Raw genomic sequence first — 22,307 nt, 5'->3', positions numbered from 1 at the left:
CAGTAACTGAATCGGAACAAATTTAATAGCTAAAAAACACGTTTATTATTATTAAAATATTATAGGCTTATACTTTATTTTCTTAGAATTGTAGACCTAATTATATTTTCCTCACTCGGAAGTCTACGTTCTGGTTTGAAAATATTAGCTTTTATAAAAAAGGTTTTGGGCAGCTTAAATGGCGTAGCTCCAGAGAATCAAACTTTTTTCCAGACTTTATATTGAAGGGCTGTCAAGTTTATCTCATATTTTAACAATTTATCAATTAAAACTTCATTGTTTCCTGATTTGTTGAGGTAACAAAGTCACATACTAAGTTGCTTGATATTAGTCATAACAAATATAGCAGGCCTGTATGCCATATAGACTCAGCAACGCGGTTTTCGTCCGCATCTTTCCACGGTCACTAACATGCCTCTCGAAAGTGACAAAGTTAAAAAAAAGTTATGAACTTTTTTCGAATAACTTAAGTGCCGCCGTCAATATGTGAGATATGGTGCTCTTTCTGAAGTACCACAGGGATACAATTTAGGTCCACTGCTATTTCTTCATTATATCAAAAACATACATACGGAAATTGAAAGCTCTAAAAGTGTTTTAGAACATCAGCATATAATTCAGAATTATATGTGGAACTTATTATATATAGTGATAAGTTGGTAGACCTATAATGAGGTAGTATGTTTAAAGCAATGAAAGGCGAAATACTTTAAATTACGTTATATTATGAAATTAATGCTATAAAACAAATGTGAAATGCACTTGATGACTATGATTTTCGACTTTCCATCCTAATTATCTGAAGCTGTGTACGATTCTGTCGAGTATCTGGATTTCTTCATTTCGCCGTCGATCCAATTCCTGAACGACGAAATCCTTCCGTAAGCTCCGGGCACGTCTTTAGTGCCACATCCTATTCCCCAAGCAACTATTCCTGCTTGATAGTATCTATTGTTAGCACCCTCGCACATCAACGGAGCGCCACCATCACCCTGAAATAATTAATTTTATTATAGGTGGTTCGATTCATTTAAAGAGCTGCGGGAGTACAGCTCCTCAACAATAATACCTGGCAAGCGTCGACGCCTTCTTGGCCTCCAGCGCAAGTGAAAGTGTTGTGAAGTATGAACCTCTGTCCCAATCTAGTCCGTTTCAGTTGTGTTTCGCACAACTTATTGGGCACCATGTCCAACTCCACCTTTTTCAATATCACTGAGTAAGATCCAACTTTACCTGAAATATGCAAAATTGAATTTGTAACAATCCTTAATAATGTACGCAATTATAAAAATACTAAGTAGTATGTAGTTTATGTTTGCCAGTAAATTATTCAAAACATTTTGGTAGAATAGTTGAAGGCAAAATTTTAGTCTTGCGTGTGAGCATCGAAAAGCAAATTTAACAATTCTCTTATAACACTATCTTGAATAACCTGAAGTTATTTTAATTTAAATCTACATGCTCTAACGCGCATCATAAGTTATTTTATGATATAGTTGCTTCAATTAAAGCGCTACAAAAGGCCAAGACCTAAAAGTACGTCAAGTTTGATCTAATGTCGAAGTTCCCTTTATCGTTTTTTTTATATAAATGGTATAGTTCACTATAATTTTTAGAACAAAATAATATAATAATATTTTGAGCAGTTTTCATTATTTATTTATTTTGTAGCATTAGCACCAGGGACGTAATTTGAGGAGGGCGAGTAGCGAAATTTCCCCCCCCCCCCCTTCTTTGATTTTAGCCAGAAAAATGCATGTCAATTAATGAAATACTATGAATTTTAATGAAATCGAAATATTAACCCTTTGCACTCGTATTTTTTTTTTTTGTTGGGGTAGCGCCAGCTCGTATTTAATTTCGAGACTTTTTTTATGTTCAATTTTTGGAAGTAAAAATAAAATAAAACATGTTTTGATTAATCTTTTTACAAATTAAAATTAATACAGCGAAAGATTGATAGTTTGTCAGTATTTTAGTTAAAAAAAATTAAATAAATATTAAAAATATATTATAATTTAAATACTTTAATCGGAAAATAACTTTTTTTATTGTACTTTTTTAAATAATTTGTAAAACGTTAACCATGAAACTTAGAAAAGAATATATTATTAAAATGTGTTCACAAAGAATTGTACTTACAATTCACAAAAAATAAATGACATAGTATTAGGTATACATAGTATAGGAAGGTAAATGTAATGATGTTTTTAGATGATTTTTCGTCCATCGCAATCAAATGCGCGGTAAAACAAATAAATGAATTATTTAAAAAAAACAGCTGAGTAATGTAGCGGCAGGGGTTTATAACCATTAAGAAATTTGTAAATAGCTAGATGTCATATGAATTCTGAATAATTAAAATATTGGACTGTTTGTATTTTTTTTGCACCTATCGTTTATTATCTTGCGCAATGCGCTTATTATCTTGCGCATCGCGCTCGTTCTATAGCGTTTAGCGCTCATAACATCGATCAACAATTTGCATTCATACAAAAAAATAATGGTTACAATAAAATTTAATCAAGATTAAAATTACAAAAAGCACAAGTTTTTTACTTGTTGTTTTTTTTTCTTAGTAAAACCTTAGTTTTTAGTTTTTTTAATTGTTGTTTTTTCTTGGTAAATAGTTAATATATTCCCATTAACAAGTTTTAGACTTTTTAGAAAATCAGATTACAATAAACGTATTATAAAAAATAAAAAAATATACTGTTAGTTAAATAAAACATATATCAACATATAATAACGTTTAAAAACACATTTAATACGAAAAATTGTTATGCACCTTACAATAAATAAAACACAAACAATATGCACATCAGCACATATATTTTAAGCAAAAGGATACATTTTGACGATATAACCAATGATTTTTAAAAGCAAAATTTAACACTTTTGACGCTAAGTTGCCGATAATGAGATTCCAAATAAAGTAAAGCGAAGGTCCATATATAAAGGAGAATCTAGATTAGGAAATATGGTTCTAGGACACTAACCGCCTGGAAATATACCCCTTGGACAATAACCCCCCGCCAAAACCCCCCTGGACACTGACCCCCCGTGCAAATAACCCCCTGACAATTAACCCACAATGCAAATAATCCCCCTGACAATTAGCCCCCGACACGTATAAAGATAATACAGATATTACTTAACACGTCTCGTGACGCTCTATTATACTTAATAAAACATATACTGACGCCATTACCAAAGTTTAGCTGTATTATACATACATATGTATCTAGCCTAATATTTTTTTTTAATACTCTTTATAACAATTTTGCTTGCACCGGTCACCGGTACAAAATATACAATACGTATATTTTCTTCGTAAATGTGTTAGTTTTATTGATATTTAAAAATTCTGTATTTTGCTGAATGAAATAAATTAGTATTGATACTGATTATTCGTATTAAACATTATTTTAATAAAATAATGACCATTTATTATAAATATTAACAACTTATATAAAATACTTATCTCTATTCGTGGCGGGGGTTAATCGTCAGGGGGGTTATTTACACGGGGGGTTAATTTTCAGGGAGCTATTTGTCAGGGGGTTATTTGCACAGGGGATTATTTGTACAGGGGGTTAATGTCCAGGGGAGTTTTGATGGGAGATATATCTATCCAGGGGGTATTTGTCCTGCGTTTACATGCACTTAGGATAGGAATATTTAAAATACGAAAAAGAAGGCCAAATTGAATTAGATATTTTTTAATATATTCACTGTCTATTGCAGAGGTCAGAAAATTACGGCCAAATCCAGCCCTCTGCTTATTTTAATCCGGGCTGCAAGTAATTGTTAGATTTGACATATAAAAAAATCAAAGTATGTGCTATAATAGAGCGGCCAACCGTCGAGTTAAGGAGCTAGCTAGGTATCACCTTATAAGGTGCTCCTATTGCTTTGTATTTCACCGTGACGTTATGCACTTTAAATTTGACAGCATCTTCAGTGCCCACGTAACGCCTTTTGCAATACATTTGAATATTTGAGAAAAATGATAAAGCTCATTTTAATTTTGCTTCCTGGCCCGCTGAGCTTAAAATATTTACAATCTGGTCCGTCACAAAAAAGGTTTGCCGATCCCTGGTCTATGGTGTTACACGAGCAAAATAACCTTGTCTATATTCTTCAGTCATATGTTTTACAGAGAGACATTCAAAACGCGTCATGGCGATTTTACAACTTTATATTTAGATTGTCTTGTATAACCGGAATGTCGTAGTCCTTAAGGCGTTGAACTGATATCCTAGAGACTATCGGTTCAGGTCCCGCAGCAAACTAAACATTTTAATATTAAGAATGCGCTATTATTAAAATTAAGCCCTAACTGCTAAGCGACATCTATTGATTGTAAGCTGTAATTATAGTTAACAATATATAATAGATATCACTAACTTACAAAATGTGTTTTAAATCTTATCCAATTAAACGTGTAAGTGTTGATTATGTTGTGCATAAACGACTTTTACCAATAGTTTTTCAATGACGCATATTTGAGTCATCCACCTTTAGAGTGTTAAATATGGATAAATTTATATAAGTGTAATAACCCTTTTAACCCTTTCACCGCGGATGACTTCTATAGGTGTCATCAAGAAAATCGCCAGTACTCATTAGACATTTAAAGGTGCCGTAAGCATTTGAGCCTAATAAAATGGCTTTTTAGTATAATTTAAGGCTGTAAATCAATTATTTGAACCATAATATTTTTAAAAATATGGCATGAATAGGTGCCCCCACATATTAACAAATTTCGAAATGGCGCTCAAAAATATCAGCTGTGGTGATAATATAAATGCAATTGGGGCCAGGCCCCACCCAATTTTTTCGTACATAAAAAAAATAGGTGGGGCTGGTAAAGTTTTATTATATTTTGTGAAAATGATAAAATTTTATATTTAGACAAATATTCTACAAGTTTTTCGTATGTATTTGCCCATTTGAGGCAGAAATGATAAATATTACATTGTTTTTTTGTGGGGATCTGTTTTGGATTGGCAGGCGTTTTTACACCTAGAGCGAACCAGCGTAGTTTGGCCTCGTGGCTTTATTTTGGAATTTTTAAGTTTTGAATTTATTAAAACAGTTCTTAAAAATATAAATAAATTGATCATAAAAATGATTACATTAAAAGATTATCCTAAAACTTAAAACTTTAAATACTTGTACCAGATTTAAAATTGGTAAAAATAGTCTTAGCATAAACGCATACTATTACTGTCACAGTAATAATATCACGGTTAATATCGAATTCATCGTCACGTCCTTAAAAATTCAATATTACATCGTCATTCGTAATTATATGGATAATTTTTAAAAGAAAATCAATATATGTATTTATAAATAATTAAAACACAGATAACTAATTCTGTTTTACATCATTTAGTTATTTACTAGCTCGAAAATACATTAAATGTGTCGAGACTAATATTATCGTTTGAGTTGAGTACCCAGGTCGATAGTTGTCAATCGCTCATTTTATTAGTGCGAGCGAGTAAACGAGCTCTGCTATCATAACGGCATCTCGCTCTTTTTTCCGACTTAAAATTTTTATTTTTATTTCATAACAGACACACAATATAAAGTAATAATTATGCACAATTATAGCATATGATCCCGTTTCATCCCATATCATAAAAATATAGATGCCCTTACAAGGAAAAAATCAGTTTTAAAGCAATAATTGACAACCTAAATCTGTCAAGTCTAGCGCGATGCCGTCCTAACAGCGCGCGCTTTGACCATGTTCCGATGAAAAATTTTACAATAAACTTACACTTGTAAATTTAAAATTATTGAGTTATTTGCATAAGTTAAAAATTCAATATTACTGAAATGTGTTTAACAGAAGTCTTTTTACTATTAATAAATTTAAATTTTCAAAATTTGCTTGAACACAAAGCCAATAAATGCATTCAAAGTTTTGTCGACATATTGTCGACGTTCGAGTACAACGCTTGAAATACGATGTCGACACATAGTCGACTTACGAGCGCAAAGGGTTAAAAACAACAAACAACGCTTGACTTTTGCCCCCCCCCCCCCTTAAAATCAAAAATGACTCTCAAAGAAAATTTAAAAAACAGTCGCAAATCTACCTCAAAAATATTTTTTATAGAGATATATATATTTTTACAAACGCTCAGACGGCATCGACACGATTTTATTACTTTTGACGTGAATTTTTGACTTCTGAGAAGGGATAACTATTTTTTGCGTTCTCCTATTAGTCAAAATTCGGTTTAAATATACTTAGATGTGTGTTAAAGTATTCTGTTCATAGTCAAAGAATGTATATTAAATTACCAAAAGTTGCCATTTCATACACCTATATTCCGTAATAGGTAATCTCTTTACTGAAATTATCTAAAAAATAATATACATTATTTATGCTACAGTTACTAATACATATCATTATTCTGACTGTTTCTAGTCTGACAAAATCCTAACACTTAACCGACAGGTCAAATAGTACTGACCCGTTAAGTTGGTTGATAGTAATCTAGAGGACAGGTGGTATCTACCTTTTTGGCCTTCTGATGTTAAACGACAGGTACTATAGTATCTATCTGCAAAAACAGTGGGAATGCTCGTTACCAAGCGTTCCCACGATTTTATTGCTTTTAATTTATGTGAAAGGATAATTGTTTCTTGTGCTCTCCTATTGATCAAAATTTGATATTGTTATAAAATCTTTTAATATGAACGCTAGATAACTGAGCTTTTTCACTGCGAAGGCCCGATTTGGTTGCTTTTGGTGTGGATTCTAAGCAGGTACGTCATTGAGGGGAGCCAAGTGGAGGAAATCCCTCCTCTCTATTGAATTTGACTATGAAAAATAGAAATATTAAAAAAAAAACACTGAATGAACAACTTTTGCCCCCCCCTGTCCCTTCATGGACATAGCTGAAATGACGTCGCTGATTTGATTAGAGTTCAATGGTGGTTTTCAACCCAAAAAGTGAATTAAATATTTAATAAAAAAATAGCTTTTACTAGATAATATCTAAAAATGTTATACATATCTAGTAGATATGTATAACATTTTTATATAAAAAATATTTTATTATAATAATTACTCACCAAATCTAGTTTTTCCCCAGCCGGTTACAATGCAATTCTTTTTGTTTTCCAAAAATTCATCTTGATTAGGTAAGCAGATCTGAAATACATTTTTTTATTATTCATATTAAAAAACAATTTGTCTTATCTTAATATTAGATATTTTGTTATATTCTAAATTAATAACAGAAAAAGATTTTTTCCCTCAAATTCCTATATTAAAAACACAAGTAAGTAATTTGACACATTCTATATATTATATTTAAAAGTGCAGTTTAGGTAACGTTACCTTAAGATATTCGATCATAACTTCAAAAGCTTTTCTTATATTAATAAAAATAAATAGAACTTACAGTGTCAATATTATCAGCTGCGTTCACTGCATCTTTTAAAAACAGCAAAGCCACGTCAAAAGCTAAAGTTTTTGCATTGAAACTTGGATGCGTTACAATTTTAGCTATGTTTCTTTCCTGATGAGGAGTTCCTTCTTTAGTAGTCTGAGTGTCCCATTCGCCAGCCCTTATCTTAATTTGATTCAGTGTCTGGCTAATTAACAAAAAGTAATATTTATTAAAAAGGTCTTAAAGGAAAACGAAGTACGTATTAATTTATTAATTCAAATTTGTATCATTATGACGGGAACTCCCTTAATCATTGCGTTAAAATTAGTTAATACAGATTTATTAAAAACTGTGTTGTTTAAATATATTATATCTGAATAAATGTCCATTAATGACACAGCATATCCTAATTGCGTTGCCAAATGTATGCAATTTTGATTTTACTTTAACGCCGTTACACATGCCAAAGCATCTTATGAGATATGTATTGAACAAAAAAAATATTCTGGTTCCACCCTGAATCATCTACATTGGTCAAATTATCGAGGACTGTAAGAGACGTTACACTTCCCTCGTTCCTTCATTCGCGCCAAATAATTACTTGATCGTTGAACTAGCCTTAGAACAACGAGTTGCTGAACTCTCATCAATTGGAGCTATGCTAAATTGATCAGAAAGCCCTTTAGAAGAGACTAGGTCTTTGCTTGCACACAGAGAGCCTGCGCCACTACTCAAGAGAATCAATTTTAATTGAACGGCAATTTTGCAACAAATTTTTTGTACAAAATTGAAACCACTGAGCCATGTGATATGCTTATGGCCTCAATAAGTTCGTGCACTTAACTTGTCGAACACACCAAGGTGATACTTTTTCTTTTAGTATTTAGCTTCTGCAACATCTCTAAATGAGCAAAAATTTCGAGATGCTCTTTTTTAATATCCGTATGGAAAAGTTTAATCAGATAATTTCAATAGCACCTGCCAGATAAATTATATTTTCACTGGCAAAAATATATTTCTACGGGTGAAAATGTATTCCGATATAATTTCACTGAATGTGAAATGATATATTTAAAAAAATATTTTCGTGATAGATTTAAAACTGTACTTTGAATCATAATCAAGAATTTCTGGATCATAATCAGAGACTTTATTTCATTTTTTCAGGGGAGGGGGCAAAAGTTCACCAGTCAGTGGTCGTTTTTTAGTTCATTAAATGACATGCTAGTACGTAACAGTTCAATTATATTTTCGCTAGTAGCCCCCCCTCCATACATTTTTTGCAAGGTCATAAAATCAGCATTTCTTAAAATAATAAATTGGTTATTATTAAGCTCTTGTTATTCGTAGATTTATATATGCTTTAGTGCACTCCCATGCACGACCCCTTCGCGAATATGCAAGTGTACCCAAGCAAGTGCCGCCCGGGGCGGCCCGCCCCCCATAGCTACGCCACTGTTTACCAGTGAAAATGTATTCTAATATGACTTCACTGAAACAGTTATTGTGATTATATTTATACTAGTAAAATATAACTTCTACATTTACTGTAACATATGTATTACATATACTGTGTATATATACAATGTGCTGTAAGTTGTTCAGAAAATTAGATAAAATAAAATAGTAGTATATCGAACAGTTAAAAAGATTAATAATCTATAAACTAATCAATAACTTTTTTATTTTAATAATGAATTCTTTTATGCGAGAGAAACAAAATTCCTCAAATTTATGAAAAACGTCAATGCGGACGAAAACCGTGTTGCTAATCCACTAAAGCCTGATTATAAATATACATCGAATTAAATTAAACGGTGTAATTTTAACAATAATAATGACTTTTTAAAGCAATTATTATTTAACTTAAATAGTTTCATTTTTGGGAACACATTAAAAAAAAAATAAAATACCTGAACTGTTTAACACAGTGAGCTGCAGTAAGAACAACCTGGTGATGGATTAGGGATCCTGCACAAATAGCACTGCTATCAGCTGAATTCAAAATGGCTACAGTCCATGGAAACTCTCCGAATTCCGAATCATTGGTCTGAAAAATATGAATAGTTCAATTGAATAATTTTACCATACAAGTTTTGTATTAAATACCACATAATTTTTTTGCCACAAAGATAAATTAATTAGGTTGAGGTATGTATGTGTAAAATTACGAAACACATTATCAAAAATAACTAATCTGTATCAATAGTTTTTTTGCATCAATAATATAGTTTGTAAAAATATTTTGTTGGTTTCACTTATAAAAGTTCACTCGGGAGACATACTTTTGCTGGGTGTACATTATTTTTGTCTAAATTGGCTTTTTTAGTTAATCGTCCAAGCAGTGGCGTAGCTAGGGTATGTGCCGCCCAGGGCGATCCTTAAAATTGCCACCCTCTCATACATTTTTTGCAAGGTCATAAAATCACCATTACTTAAAATAATAATTTGGTTATTATTCGTGGACTTATATATGTTTTAGTGCATTCAGGGTAAAGAACTACACTCGACGATCCCATCGCGAATAAGCCGCCCCCAAGCAAGTGCCGCCCGGGGCGGCCCGCCCCCTCCGCCCCCCCATAGCTACGCCACTGCGTCCAAGCTTCTGTGAGAAATAATAAAAGGCTTTTGCTCACTATAGGGGAGTACCGCAGATCAGAGAACAAAGAGAAGCGTGGTTTTACGACCATAAATAAGATAAATGTAAAATAGTCTGTAGAAGACCCAAGTGTTTTGCGCATTAAATAAGACGCTAAAATAAGTGTAGTAAATATATCTGATGTGAATCACAAGAGGACAATATCAATATTAAAAAATGAAATCATACTTTTTTTATATGTATTAACATTATTATACAATATTGACATTTTACATATAGGGAGTTAAATTTGCTTTACATTATTATATACTTAAAAAAATATTAAAATTATTATATATAGTGAATTATTTTACCGTCCCTCCGATAATTTGGAATTTCACTCCCAAATTATTACGAATTCCGCATCCTGATCTTCTGGGTGTGGTGGGTGGTTTAGGAGTCACCGGGTTTTCTGGCTCTCTTGGATTATTGCAGCACACTTCAACTGTTTCAGAGCACTCCTGCCTGAATCTGATGTCCAATTTACCAAATCCATCCAGAGTGCCGTCTTGAATTATGTTGTTTCCATCAGCATCGCAAAGATAATATGGCACACAGATACAATCGCCATCGTCTTTTGATATGGTTGTTTGTCCAGTAGTCGAAGAAACCATCTGAAAACAAATTGCTTGTATTTAATACAAATTTTTTAACTTCACTTGTTTTTTGTATTTTGATACATACATATACAACGTAGTAGTTAATATATAATATATACAATATATAGCAACAAATGCTTGTTTTATTACCATGACAATATTAATGATGTCATGTGAGAATATACTATCGTGTATGAACTACTCAATTGTTGATTAACGGGATGCTGTTTTTCAAAATTGTGTGCAGCACTATGTGGCGAAGCTGCGCTGTTTATTTTTTTTTTTGTCTTGATAATTATTCAAAATCATCAATTTTCTTGATTAGTAACAGATACTCATATTTTTTGTATTTTACCTTAGTTAAAAAAATATTTTAATAGTGAATAATTTTTTTTTTTTATTTATATTACATATATTATATTCAGAATACGAAATTCGTAGCTTGCAAAGTAGGAAGTCAGCGATAAATGTACAATTATAGTATACATAATTAGCTTCAGTAAGAATTAAAGTGATGTTTATTACCATATCTTAAATACTGGTAATTAGCTTTACCAAAATAAAAAAAAAGAAAGCCGTAGATAAGAACAATTATGTCAAAATGACAAGAAAATAATTAGGTTTTATAAAGTAAATTAATTCTATTCCTTCAATTTATAATAAGTATAAGTAAAATAGGGTAAAGATAGCTTAATAATTATTTTAAAAGTAGGAAGTAAGAAGCTAAATATATTTTAATGATATAATTAGTAATGTATGAAAATATTAAATACGTTTGTTTGCAGATGACATTTTAATTTACTGTAATAACAAACTCTATTATTGCTTTCATGCTGGTTTTTCAATAACGAAATAATGGTATTGGCCAGGATTAATAACTTAACCCACTTTCTATCAAGTATGTAAAAATAATACAGGTACTTTGTTTTTCCTACCAACTCTTTATTTTACACAGTCATTGTAACATACACATATTTTTGCCTGCCTTTAAATATTTTCCATATAGGAAGAATGACTAGAAACATACATTTGTAATTGTGAAATAAGCTGAGCAAAATCATTTCAAGATGATAATTTTAACAGCTTAACGACCGGTATTTATTTGCCGAACTTTGCTTGGTGGCCGGGCGATCTCACGGAAAAATGGCAAACAATTATGTTTTTCAGTAAATTCCCTATAACTTGTAAACTAATTAAGATATTGTATTCAAATTTAATATGTAGCTTCCTTATGATTTTTCGCATAAATACCTGTCAAGTACGTTATTTAACCAGTGTTTCTAAACCTGTGAGTCCGATTTGTTTGAAATAATAGTTTCAAAAACAAATTTATTTCATTGGCAAACATCTTACAAATACAAAGTAAGTGAGACTCTTCAATAGATTAGTATTAATTACCTGATTTTTTATCACTTTTTAAATTTAAAAATAAAAATTTTGATTTGTTATTTCTGGGCCACCAGGTCTAACCATTTGTATGCCCATACTCACGAAATGAATTTACGGTACACTTCCCTAAAAATATTTTGCTTATTGCGCTTAAATAAATTAAAAGTAACATGTATGCTTTCAATATATTTTATATTCATCATTTTCATTCTTTCCATAATAATAATTTGGTATTATATAGGTGATATAAACAAAAAACCAAACATAAATTCTCAGAACAGTTTCTTTCTAATTATATTGTATGCTTTGAGCGAAGGCCAACACCCATTTCTAAAAGGTTCATTGTTGACAATTTACTACCTGCACTTGCGATAGATAGATTGGCTCTAATCTTAGGAAAGATATTTTCTACTTAATTTTGTATTGGTTATTTACATGAAACACAAGTTAGATAAGCCCACAATATTCGCATACACTACAAGGTGTTTAGCAATTCACAAAAATATTATGATAATATTTTATTTAAGAAATTATTATTAAAAAAAATAGTTTACGATTTTATCTAATGTTATTGTTAATTTATTATTCTTAATCTTATAACACATCTAAGCACTATATTTTTTACCAGCTTAACGCCCGGTGTTTTTTGCCGAGCTTTCCTTGATGGCCGGGAGATTTCGCGGAATAATAGCAAAAAATCACCTTTTTTAGTAAATTCCCTATAACTTGTAAACCAAATAATATATTTTATTGAAATTTAATTTGTAGCTTCCTTATGATTTTTTGCATAAATATATTGTAATTACGTCATTTACCCAGTGTTTCTAAATCTATGGGCCGCATAATTAAGTGATTGAAAAACTTGCTTACAAATATTATATTAAATATTTGCTATAAATTACAATCAATGTTATTCTAAAAGGGTAAATCGCCACTACCTGTCCCGTCTTATCAGCTTACCTTGTGCATACCTTTTAAGAATTCATCTATTAGGGTATATGACACTTTTTTTATTGTGGAATTCCCAAATTCGGGAACTCCACACAGATAAAAAAAATGCATTTTATAATCGAAGTAATGCAGTATATTTAGTCTCCTCTAAACTATCGGTCGAAACGTATCGCGAAAATAGCTCTTCTCTCTGTGATCTTTTGTGATTGTGATTTTGATTTAAAAATTTTATTTTCAATCACGGCAAAATGGACAAAAGAAATTAAACCTTTTTGGAAAATTTTAAAGACGCGTTGTCCAACGCCCCCCAGTGATTGTGAACATAGTGATGTGTGCGAAAGTAATTATTATTCATGTGTACGTGAACATAGACCGCGTGTGACAAATTTGCACTCATTCAGTTCATTTTCTTCATAATGACAAATGTTTTTACACGTATCACTCAGTGTAATTATGAAAATAAATGTGTTCGAAACAGTTGTACGCAGAAAATGGACGCCAAAAAATTTAGTGAGTGCAAATTATTATTTATTATAAATGGATATTTTTTATAAATCGTTTATACAAAAAATTTTAGAAGCATTTAAACATACATGTTATTAATTTAATTATCACATTTTTAAGCTAATGTGGTGTTCAAAAAAAATCGTGCACTAATCAACGTTGTCAAATTTCAAAAATTTCCTTAATGATTATTTAACTATTTTTGTAAATACGCCATTTACTGTTTTTATTATTATTAATTAACTTTTACTATAAATTATCACTTATTAATAACAGCAACAATAAATAAAAATATAATATTCCATAATGCAAAAAATATGGTCACTGTAAGTGGGAGCGGCTTGGAGAACTGTTACCAAACAACACACTAGCCCAAAAATATTAGAATATAACAAACTAAAATAGGCGACGACTCGTTGCATTGCGACGCAGTGGGATAAAACGACTCTTTTTACGAAAAATTAAAGTAAAATATAATTTATTTTATATTTTATATTAGGTAGATATAGTATACTACCATCTCGCATTATAATATAGGGGTAAACTGTATTGTATCATAGTGTATTTTTAATAAAAGAAGACGCGTGACGCAGGACGCATGGGCGAGTCCTCGGCCGCTGCAAAAGGTTCTCTCAGGACTCGTGGGTGAGTCCTCGGTCGTTAAGCTGTTAATACTTTGTAAACAATCTGCTGTGTGTTGTTTTTAGAAATACATAGATACTATTCGATATGTATACAAATAGTGAAATGGCAAAGTTTTAATGCAAACTAAGATATAAACTATCAATCTGGAATCCATACAAAGTATTTTGACACTGCATAATGTATTTTGCTTAAATTCAGTTTTTATAAAAGTTTTACTTTTAAAAAAAAACACAAATTAAGTAGAAAGCAAAATTAATTTTTGTGTGCCTTTACCTTAACCCTTTGATTGGCGAAATCCGATATATCGGTTTTTGCTACTATGATGAAAATTAATTTAATCAAATATATATTTTAATGAGCTGTAGAATTTATTTTTGGAAAAAATAATAAATTTTCCAAATATTTGTGTATTATGTACTACATCGATATTTCTATAGTTATTCCAAAAGGCTCGGCAATCAAAGAGTTAAATACTTATGGGAATGAATCAGTAGGTTGAACCAAAAATTTTTCAAAACTAAGTATATATATATTGTATATTTTGGTGAATCAGATTTTAAACTTTTATAAATATTTTACTATTATATATTTAGTTATTTTCATGGTTCTTCTTTTTGTTAACTTTTAAATTGGATTAATGCTAGTTTTATATATAATAATATAACATGTTTCTAGTCTTAATTTATATACATATACATATGTATATAATATATTGTTTCGTATAGTAAATAGACGCTAATTTGTTTTGCAACATAACATGAAATCATACGCAAGTGAAAATATATTATGGCTTTTATTCGTGATCTCTATCTTATTCGATACTAATATTTTTTTATATAAATTTATCTCCCTATTACAAACCAAATAAGTTTCATTGAAGTTATTATAAATAAATTTAAAGAACTTCAAACACTCAAATTTTTTAATCACAACAAAAATATAAAACCCTTTTAAATTCATTTAGAGAGTCATAAACTAAAACAATACTCAAGGATGACCAAAAAATAATTTAAAAAAAACATACATATTAATAGTTATTAATATAAAATTAACTAGTCATTTGAAAATAGACGTTAAAAATATATTGGATAAGTTCGTTATAAAGCTTAATACAAAAAAATCTACATAAATAAGTAAAAAGTCTTGTTTAATTGCTAGAGAGGGAGTACTGTAAGGGTGAGCGATTTAATTTTCACCCTGGAGCTATGCTGGCAACACTACGAGTTTATGTACTATATGTATATATATAGTATATAACCGTGTACTATATGTATGTTTATACATAGTATATGACCGTGGTTTTAATCAGATAAAACAAGGTATATATAATTTTAATTCTAAAATTTTTAAAAAAGTTTGATTGAAATCTGATAAAAACTGCGGTGTCGATAAAATCCACTTTAACTCATATATTAAAAGCCGTTATTTTAATAACGGAAGGTAGTTTTGCGGTCATCCGTTCATTTTCAAAAAACAGGTCTTTGAAATTACGGAAGTTGCGGCATGAAAACTATCTGAACCTGCATTTTGCAATATATTTTAGTTAGATATTTTATGTATGTCTAAATAAAATAATAATATTACTATTTAATATATTCACAACAATTTATTTTAATACTTTTTTTTATATATCCACATATTTTTTACTCCTGGCTGTAAACAATATTTTAAATAAATACTTACTATATCATCTGGATTAGTGTTGAATATCTCATTTATTGTAGCTTGATCAACTTGTCCTAGTGTGGTTATAATAAGAGATTCAATAATTAGAATCGCTAAAATAGCTTTTGGTCTCCCGTGCATGGTTGGTTCTTATATCTGAAATTTAATAATAATAATAATTAGTATTGTATTTGTATGCTGTCGGGATCACCCATAATCGTTAGTTTTTATTGGCGTAACAAACATCAGTTGGTTTTACTTTAAAAAAGGGTCAGTGTCAGATATCTTAACTGAGCAGGTACCGCACACCCAAAATGCACGTTCTAGACTATAACCACGTTGCCAATTTCGATGTTTAAAAATAATGTATTTAAATAAAATTAAATTAAAATAATTTAAATATTGCCTTTAATAGAACATGGGTGACAAAAACGCGAGTTTTTGAATGAGAAGTAAAAACTATTTGAGAAATTTATAACCAAAATCAATTGCTCTAAAAGTATTGGACCTTACTTTAACAAAAGCGTTGCCAAATCTACCGATTTTGAATTAACCATTACGCCTTTATTGATAATACATTTATTAAACAAAAACAAAAAGTCTGATTCCGCCCTGAATCATTGGCATTGATCAAATATCGTGGACTTAATATAAGATTGGACTTCTTTATATTCCTCAAGAGTATATAATATAAACCAGAACACTGTTGTACTTGCTCACTTCCATCAGGACTTTCACCAGAACTACGCTTAAAACTGCCCATCAGGAATATTAGAATAGTATTGAAAAAGCAGCCACTTTGGCTTCGTCCGTATATTCATAATAATAACTGAATCAATAAAACCGGCGTAAATAATAAAATAATGTGCACTGAATCACAAAAAAACGGTCAGTTACTGATATTGTCTCTTAGCCAGCTGTTAATATACATACACAATTACACTTCTAACACTTCGCTTCTGACTTGGAACAAATGATACTTAAACCAAACTCGCACAAAATGGAGCAATGCTGAATTTTAACCGAGATGACCCGTAGAATACCAAAAAAACAACCGCTTTCAAATCAGGTCCAGTTAAAAAATCACTGAAATCCAAGAGTTTAACCAGATGTTCAAGACGACTTATAGTCCACGCGACGCATAATTATCTTTTAAATAAAAAAGTATACATACTAATAATTGCACACATTTCAATGCTGTTGCGTATTTCAAAATAATTTATAATTTAAAACTCTGTCTCCACATAACCACATTATAAAATCATTTTTCATCAAAAAATATTTTTGTGTTGGAATATTTTATCTTTTACGTATGAATTTGTGACCTTATGAACTATTCTATACATGTTCATATTTTAATAATAATTAGTCGGATGGATGATTATTTTTCATGGCAGGAAAAATAAATACATAAAGAATGTGATATAATTTATGTATGGGTTCAATCATAATTTAACCTTACTTGACCTTACACTAATCTTACTTCTATTATTATAAATTCTAGTCACGTTTTAATTGTATAGACATAATATATTTATTTATTAATTGAAAATTTATAAAAATGGTTAGCTAATTAAATATGTAAACAATCCAAGTTATTTTTTATTTGCATGCAATGTTTGCTTTTATCTCAAATTAATTTGTGTGAATTTATATTACAAGAAGGCACTTTATTTGCTTCTTAGCGATATGAAGGCAGAAATTAAGAAATGTGTTTTTATATTATTTTATCTCTGTGTCAAATTGTGTAAGAGGTCAGAGAAGTTCAATGGCGAAATAATTTTATTTTTTCAATATTAATTTACAACGAAAAGTATTTCGGATGCTATTGAGGTCAATGCGTTTAAATACAAAGTTAAAGTTCTGGAAATCCCACACTGGTTAAACCCAGAGATAGGTTTCGAGGTGAATAAACGATCGAGGAGTCACTTTTTGTGCAACGTTAAACCGGCTTCGCTAAAAAGCTGCATTAAAAAACAAGGATCTTTAAGATTGTAAATAAACATTTGCTGTCGATTTCTAAGAATCGTTTTATAATGTAAAAAACTCTTCAAGGTGAATCATGTTGATGCAAGGTGAAGTGACTGTCAAAATTGATTAGGGCTTAGTTTTTGTACAGTTTTGTACTTAGTTCCTTTTTTCTCACTATATAATGTATATTTTTCTGCAAAAAGCACACGAATATATACAAAACTTTGATTGATTAATTATTCAGGATCTTACTCCAACAATTTTTTTAAAAAATATACCACATAACCTTTATAATGCTTTGATATTTCGTAAATAAATAAAGACAACACTTATAAAGTTTATTTCCGACATTTTCATAATTTCAATGAATGATTAAAGAAAATATCACGCGAGGTATTTGTCTATAGTTATTATTATTGTTGAACTTAAACACAATAATTGTGATACGCGTTTTTCTCAGAAAAGTATCATGTTATTTTCTTACAAAAACATTTTTATCAAAAACCAGTCAAGCGTGTATTATAAAGAAATTTTGCAGACTTCTGTACATCAAGAACCTTTACAAACTTTTCCTCTATTACTATGTACATATATGAGAAAGCCAAATATTTAATTTAAAAGTCAAATAAAAGTAAAAAAATAGTGTATCTATTTCTATATACATATATAATACAATAAGTTATTGTCGATAAAGAAACACTAGAGTACAATCTATTTTAAGATTCAGTTCTGTATTATATAATATATATTAAATCCATCTTATTAAATATTAATTTTATCAAACTAGTTTGTGCATTATTTAATATTTTATAATACTTGTGCAACATATTTATGCAAAAGCGAGATTTTTAGTGAATAATCTATAAATAACAATATAAAAAAATAACCAATGTTTATATAACTTTTATAGAAAAATTCTTAAATTAAATAAAACTGGTTTGCATACCATAGTTTTTTAGTTAATCATATGTTTGTACATTGTTTTTTTTTTGTTATTTAACCTAACGGTTGAGTTGTTTTTAAGCTGTGTACAAAGACGAAGGCAAATATTCTAATATGAAGTTGTTCTTATAATTTATTTACAATTTACCACAAAAAAAAAGATTTTGAAATGTTTTTTTCTGATTGAATACAAGGGATGGTTTATAATATAATGAATTTAAAATTTTGCGCTCCAGATTTAAGAAATCGGTACAACAATTTTTTTGCAGCATCATAATAATAACAATCACCTTATAAAAAAATACAAAGCAAATTTTTGTAGCGATTTTTAAACTAAATGTTTTACTATTTCTACTTTAAAAACTCATAAATAGTACTTTTGCTCCAAAAAATGTAGTTTAAATCAACATATGATATGTAATACATAATTAATCATTATAGTGTTGAGCTGTAGATTTTAATTATGGATATTTACAAGATCACTACAATAACAATAAAATTATTTTTGTAAAAAATAATGCAGGGCAACATTTTTGTAGTAATTTTTCAAGTTTTTGCTTTTTACCTTTCTTTAAAAATCATAAATATTTATTTTGCCATAAAAATAAGCGTTAAATATTTTTTTTTAAATGATTAAAATCAATTGTAAATGTGTACTAAAATTATGTACAAAAACAATCATGAAAATTCTTGAATTATTAATTAAATGCCACCATCATTTTTTCACTAGTTTCAATAATAACACAGCACAACTATTTTGTACTTTTTGCCACAAAAATACTATTATTGATTGCACTAAAAGTATGAACATAGACAAAAACAAACTTTCTTGACTATATGCTAATATTCAGTTTTTATAATATGTGTTTTATTTTAATTTGGATAACAGCACTGCACAACATTTTTTACTTCTTTGCCACAGATAATTACATTAAAATATGTTTTTTAAGTATATTTTATGATCGATTTGATAGAATATGATATTTAGTACATATTTAATCAGTTTATGTTATGAGCTCTAGATATTAGTTATGAATTTTAAAAAGAAAGTGTGTGTATAAAAATTGTCACAAAAAATTATTTTACAAAATCACTACAATAAAAATAATAATAATTTCGTTTGCCACAGGACTTCTATAAATTAATATTATACTTATAAGTAGTTTTTTATAATATTCACTATATAAAAACACTACAATAATTTTGTTCTTTTTTAACACAAATAATTAATTAAAATAATGATTTTTTACATTAGATTCCGATAGAATATTACACACATTACATAGTCAATTAATTTATGATTTTTTTAAAGTGAAATTAAATTAATACAATTTTTTTTATGAAATTACTACAATAATATAATTTTTGTGAAATAAAAATTCTAAGCAACTTTTATGTAGTGTTTATTAAACTAAAAAAAATCATTCCTTAAACTGAAAACAAAGCTTTAAATGAATTAAAAATGTAGCTCTGATCCCAGTTTGTTAAAATTAACGGTTAAGTAACACTTTAATTATGCACATAGACAAAAACAAAAATTAGTGAAATAATATAATAAATAGACTTTTTATAATGTATATATATAAGTCATGCATACTTTAAGTTTAGTTGCATTATGCTCTTTTTGGCCATAAAAATTTAACAAAAGAACGATTTTTAATTATTTTTTATGTTCAATTATGATAGAATATAATACATGACACATAATTAATTTAAAGTTTTGTGCATTTGTTTTTCATTAAGAATTTTTAAAATAATATTGTATGTAAAAAGTCGCTACATCAAATTGTTTCATAACATCACTACAACAACAAAATGGAAATAACTTTTCATTGTTTATTTTTTTTTTAAATTTAAATAATATTTTATTTGGCATAAAACTAAGCTCTTAATATATTTAAAATGTAATTTAGATCATTGTTTATTAATATAAATTTTAAAAGTGCAATTAAAAATTTTACAGTAAATAAATTGTGTTATCTTTGTGATAAATATATTTCTCTCTAAAGTATAGTTTTAGCATATCAAATGAGGAGAGTAAAATACAATAATTGCGCAGGTAATTGCTCTTCATCACTGATAAATAAAAAATTGTTATGCTTAACAATGTTCATTTGTTTTGTTATGGATGTCATTTTTATTTTCTGGAATCCTTCAAAAGAGAAACATTGTAGCCGGAAAAAACTGAGCAATATTTGCACATGAAAATGATCAAAAACCAGTTTCACTACCATTCTACTCAAAACTGGTCCTGTCGAACGCAACACAAATACGTTTATAATTTATCATTCATGGAATCGATTTTAATTTCAGTCGATCATTAACAACATAACCAATTGTTATCTATTGTTACTTGTAACATTCCTAATGCGCAATGACGTTTATTAATCAATTTACTGCTGACTAATTTATTTTTTGCAAATTTTATAAAACACGAAACGGTGACATGACAACAATAAAACATTTAGAATCAATTACAAAATGTAATATCGTTGTTTTTTTAATTACTTTTGGATTGACTAAATTACGTGTGTGAATATTTATGGATATTGGGAGTGTAAGAATTTACCCAATCTTTGGATGATGTTCTGTTGAATCCAGCAAGTCACGTACAACTTTTTGGAGGAGTAAGACAGAACGTCCAACTCACTCCGCGAATCAGCAACGACTGGAAACAATCGCATAAGCAACAATCTTCCTTACATTTTGGGTTTTCCTTGTATTTAATTGCGGCTGTAACGCATTTTTTATTAACGAACAATCCTTGCAGTTATTTCTATTCGATTTGTTGAATCGAAAGCATGACGTAACGCTGATTCTCTTTAATTGTTTTGCAGCTCTTCAAGGCTGGCACGACAGGTTTTCTTTGAAGTGGAGTTTTGTCTTCTTACGACATTTATCCTATAAAGCGAATAAAAACATTATAGCGTTAATTTTAGATTTCAAAGTGTTTTATATAAATCGATTTTTTATTCAAAAAACATTTGAACCCAATGAATCCCATATTAACTTATGATTGATTCGAGATAGACCTTCTTGTTATATTTGCATACATAGATCGAAAGGCTGCTCTTCAGAAAGAGTACACAAATGTAACCAGACCTGCCGAGAGGGGGGGGGGGGGCGATGGAACAAATTCCGGGGCCCGTTCTCCTTAAACCTTTGAGTAGTGTGTTAATTTTACATATTTTTCCAAAATTATTTCTGTTGTTATTTTTTTTATTATTATTTTATATTGCATTTATACTAAATCATAAAAAACAGTGATTCCCAACGTTTAATTGCTTTGATTTATCTTAATACTTTTTTGTATTAGTATGTTTCAATAAGTTATTTTAACACTTTTCTATTATTAAATTTAATCTATTTATTTTAAATGTGTTTTATATATTATTCTATGTTCTATACATGATTTTTTTAATATAATATCTATTACTTCCAATATAAGAGGGCTGATCAAAGTATTTTCAAACCAAATTTTGGTCAATAGGAGAGCGCAAAAACAATTATAACTTCTCAGAAGGCAAAAATTCACGACAAAAGCAATAAAATCGTGTTGGCGCCGTCGCAGTGGGAACGCTCGGT

The 22,307-nt window shown here is 29.3% G+C and overlaps 1 protein-coding gene across 1 annotated transcript; it reads right to left on the bottom strand.

Moving 5' to 3' along the window:
* Positions 1 to 705: 705 nt before the first annotated feature.
* LOC148226993 (phenoloxidase-activating factor 2) lies at positions 706 to 21,393 on the bottom strand. The gene is made up of 8 exons (XM_088203037.1): positions 21,292 to 21,393; positions 15,828 to 15,965; positions 10,371 to 10,670; positions 9,332 to 9,468; positions 7,431 to 7,623; positions 7,099 to 7,177; positions 1,070 to 1,233; positions 706 to 992 (listed from the first exon to the last, which is right to left on the bottom strand). The coding sequence occupies exons 2-8, from the start codon at positions 15,948 to 15,950 to the stop codon at positions 792 to 794; spliced, it is 1,197 nt and encodes a 398-aa protein (XP_088059163.1). The 5' UTR covers positions 15,951 to 15,965; positions 21,292 to 21,393; the 3' UTR covers positions 706 to 791.
* Between the last annotated feature and the right edge of the window lie 914 nt (positions 21,394 to 22,307).

This window comes from Plectrocnemia conspersa, unplaced genomic scaffold, assembly GCF_051122295.1.
Source record: "Plectrocnemia conspersa isolate PC_06_02 unplaced genomic scaffold, ASM5112229v1 ptg000013l, whole genome shotgun sequence".
NCBI classification, from domain to species: Eukaryota; Metazoa; Arthropoda; class Insecta; order Trichoptera; family Polycentropodidae; genus Plectrocnemia; species Plectrocnemia conspersa.
The sequence above is the reverse complement of the archived record's forward strand: the minus strand, read 5'-3'. Positions and strand labels throughout refer to the sequence as shown.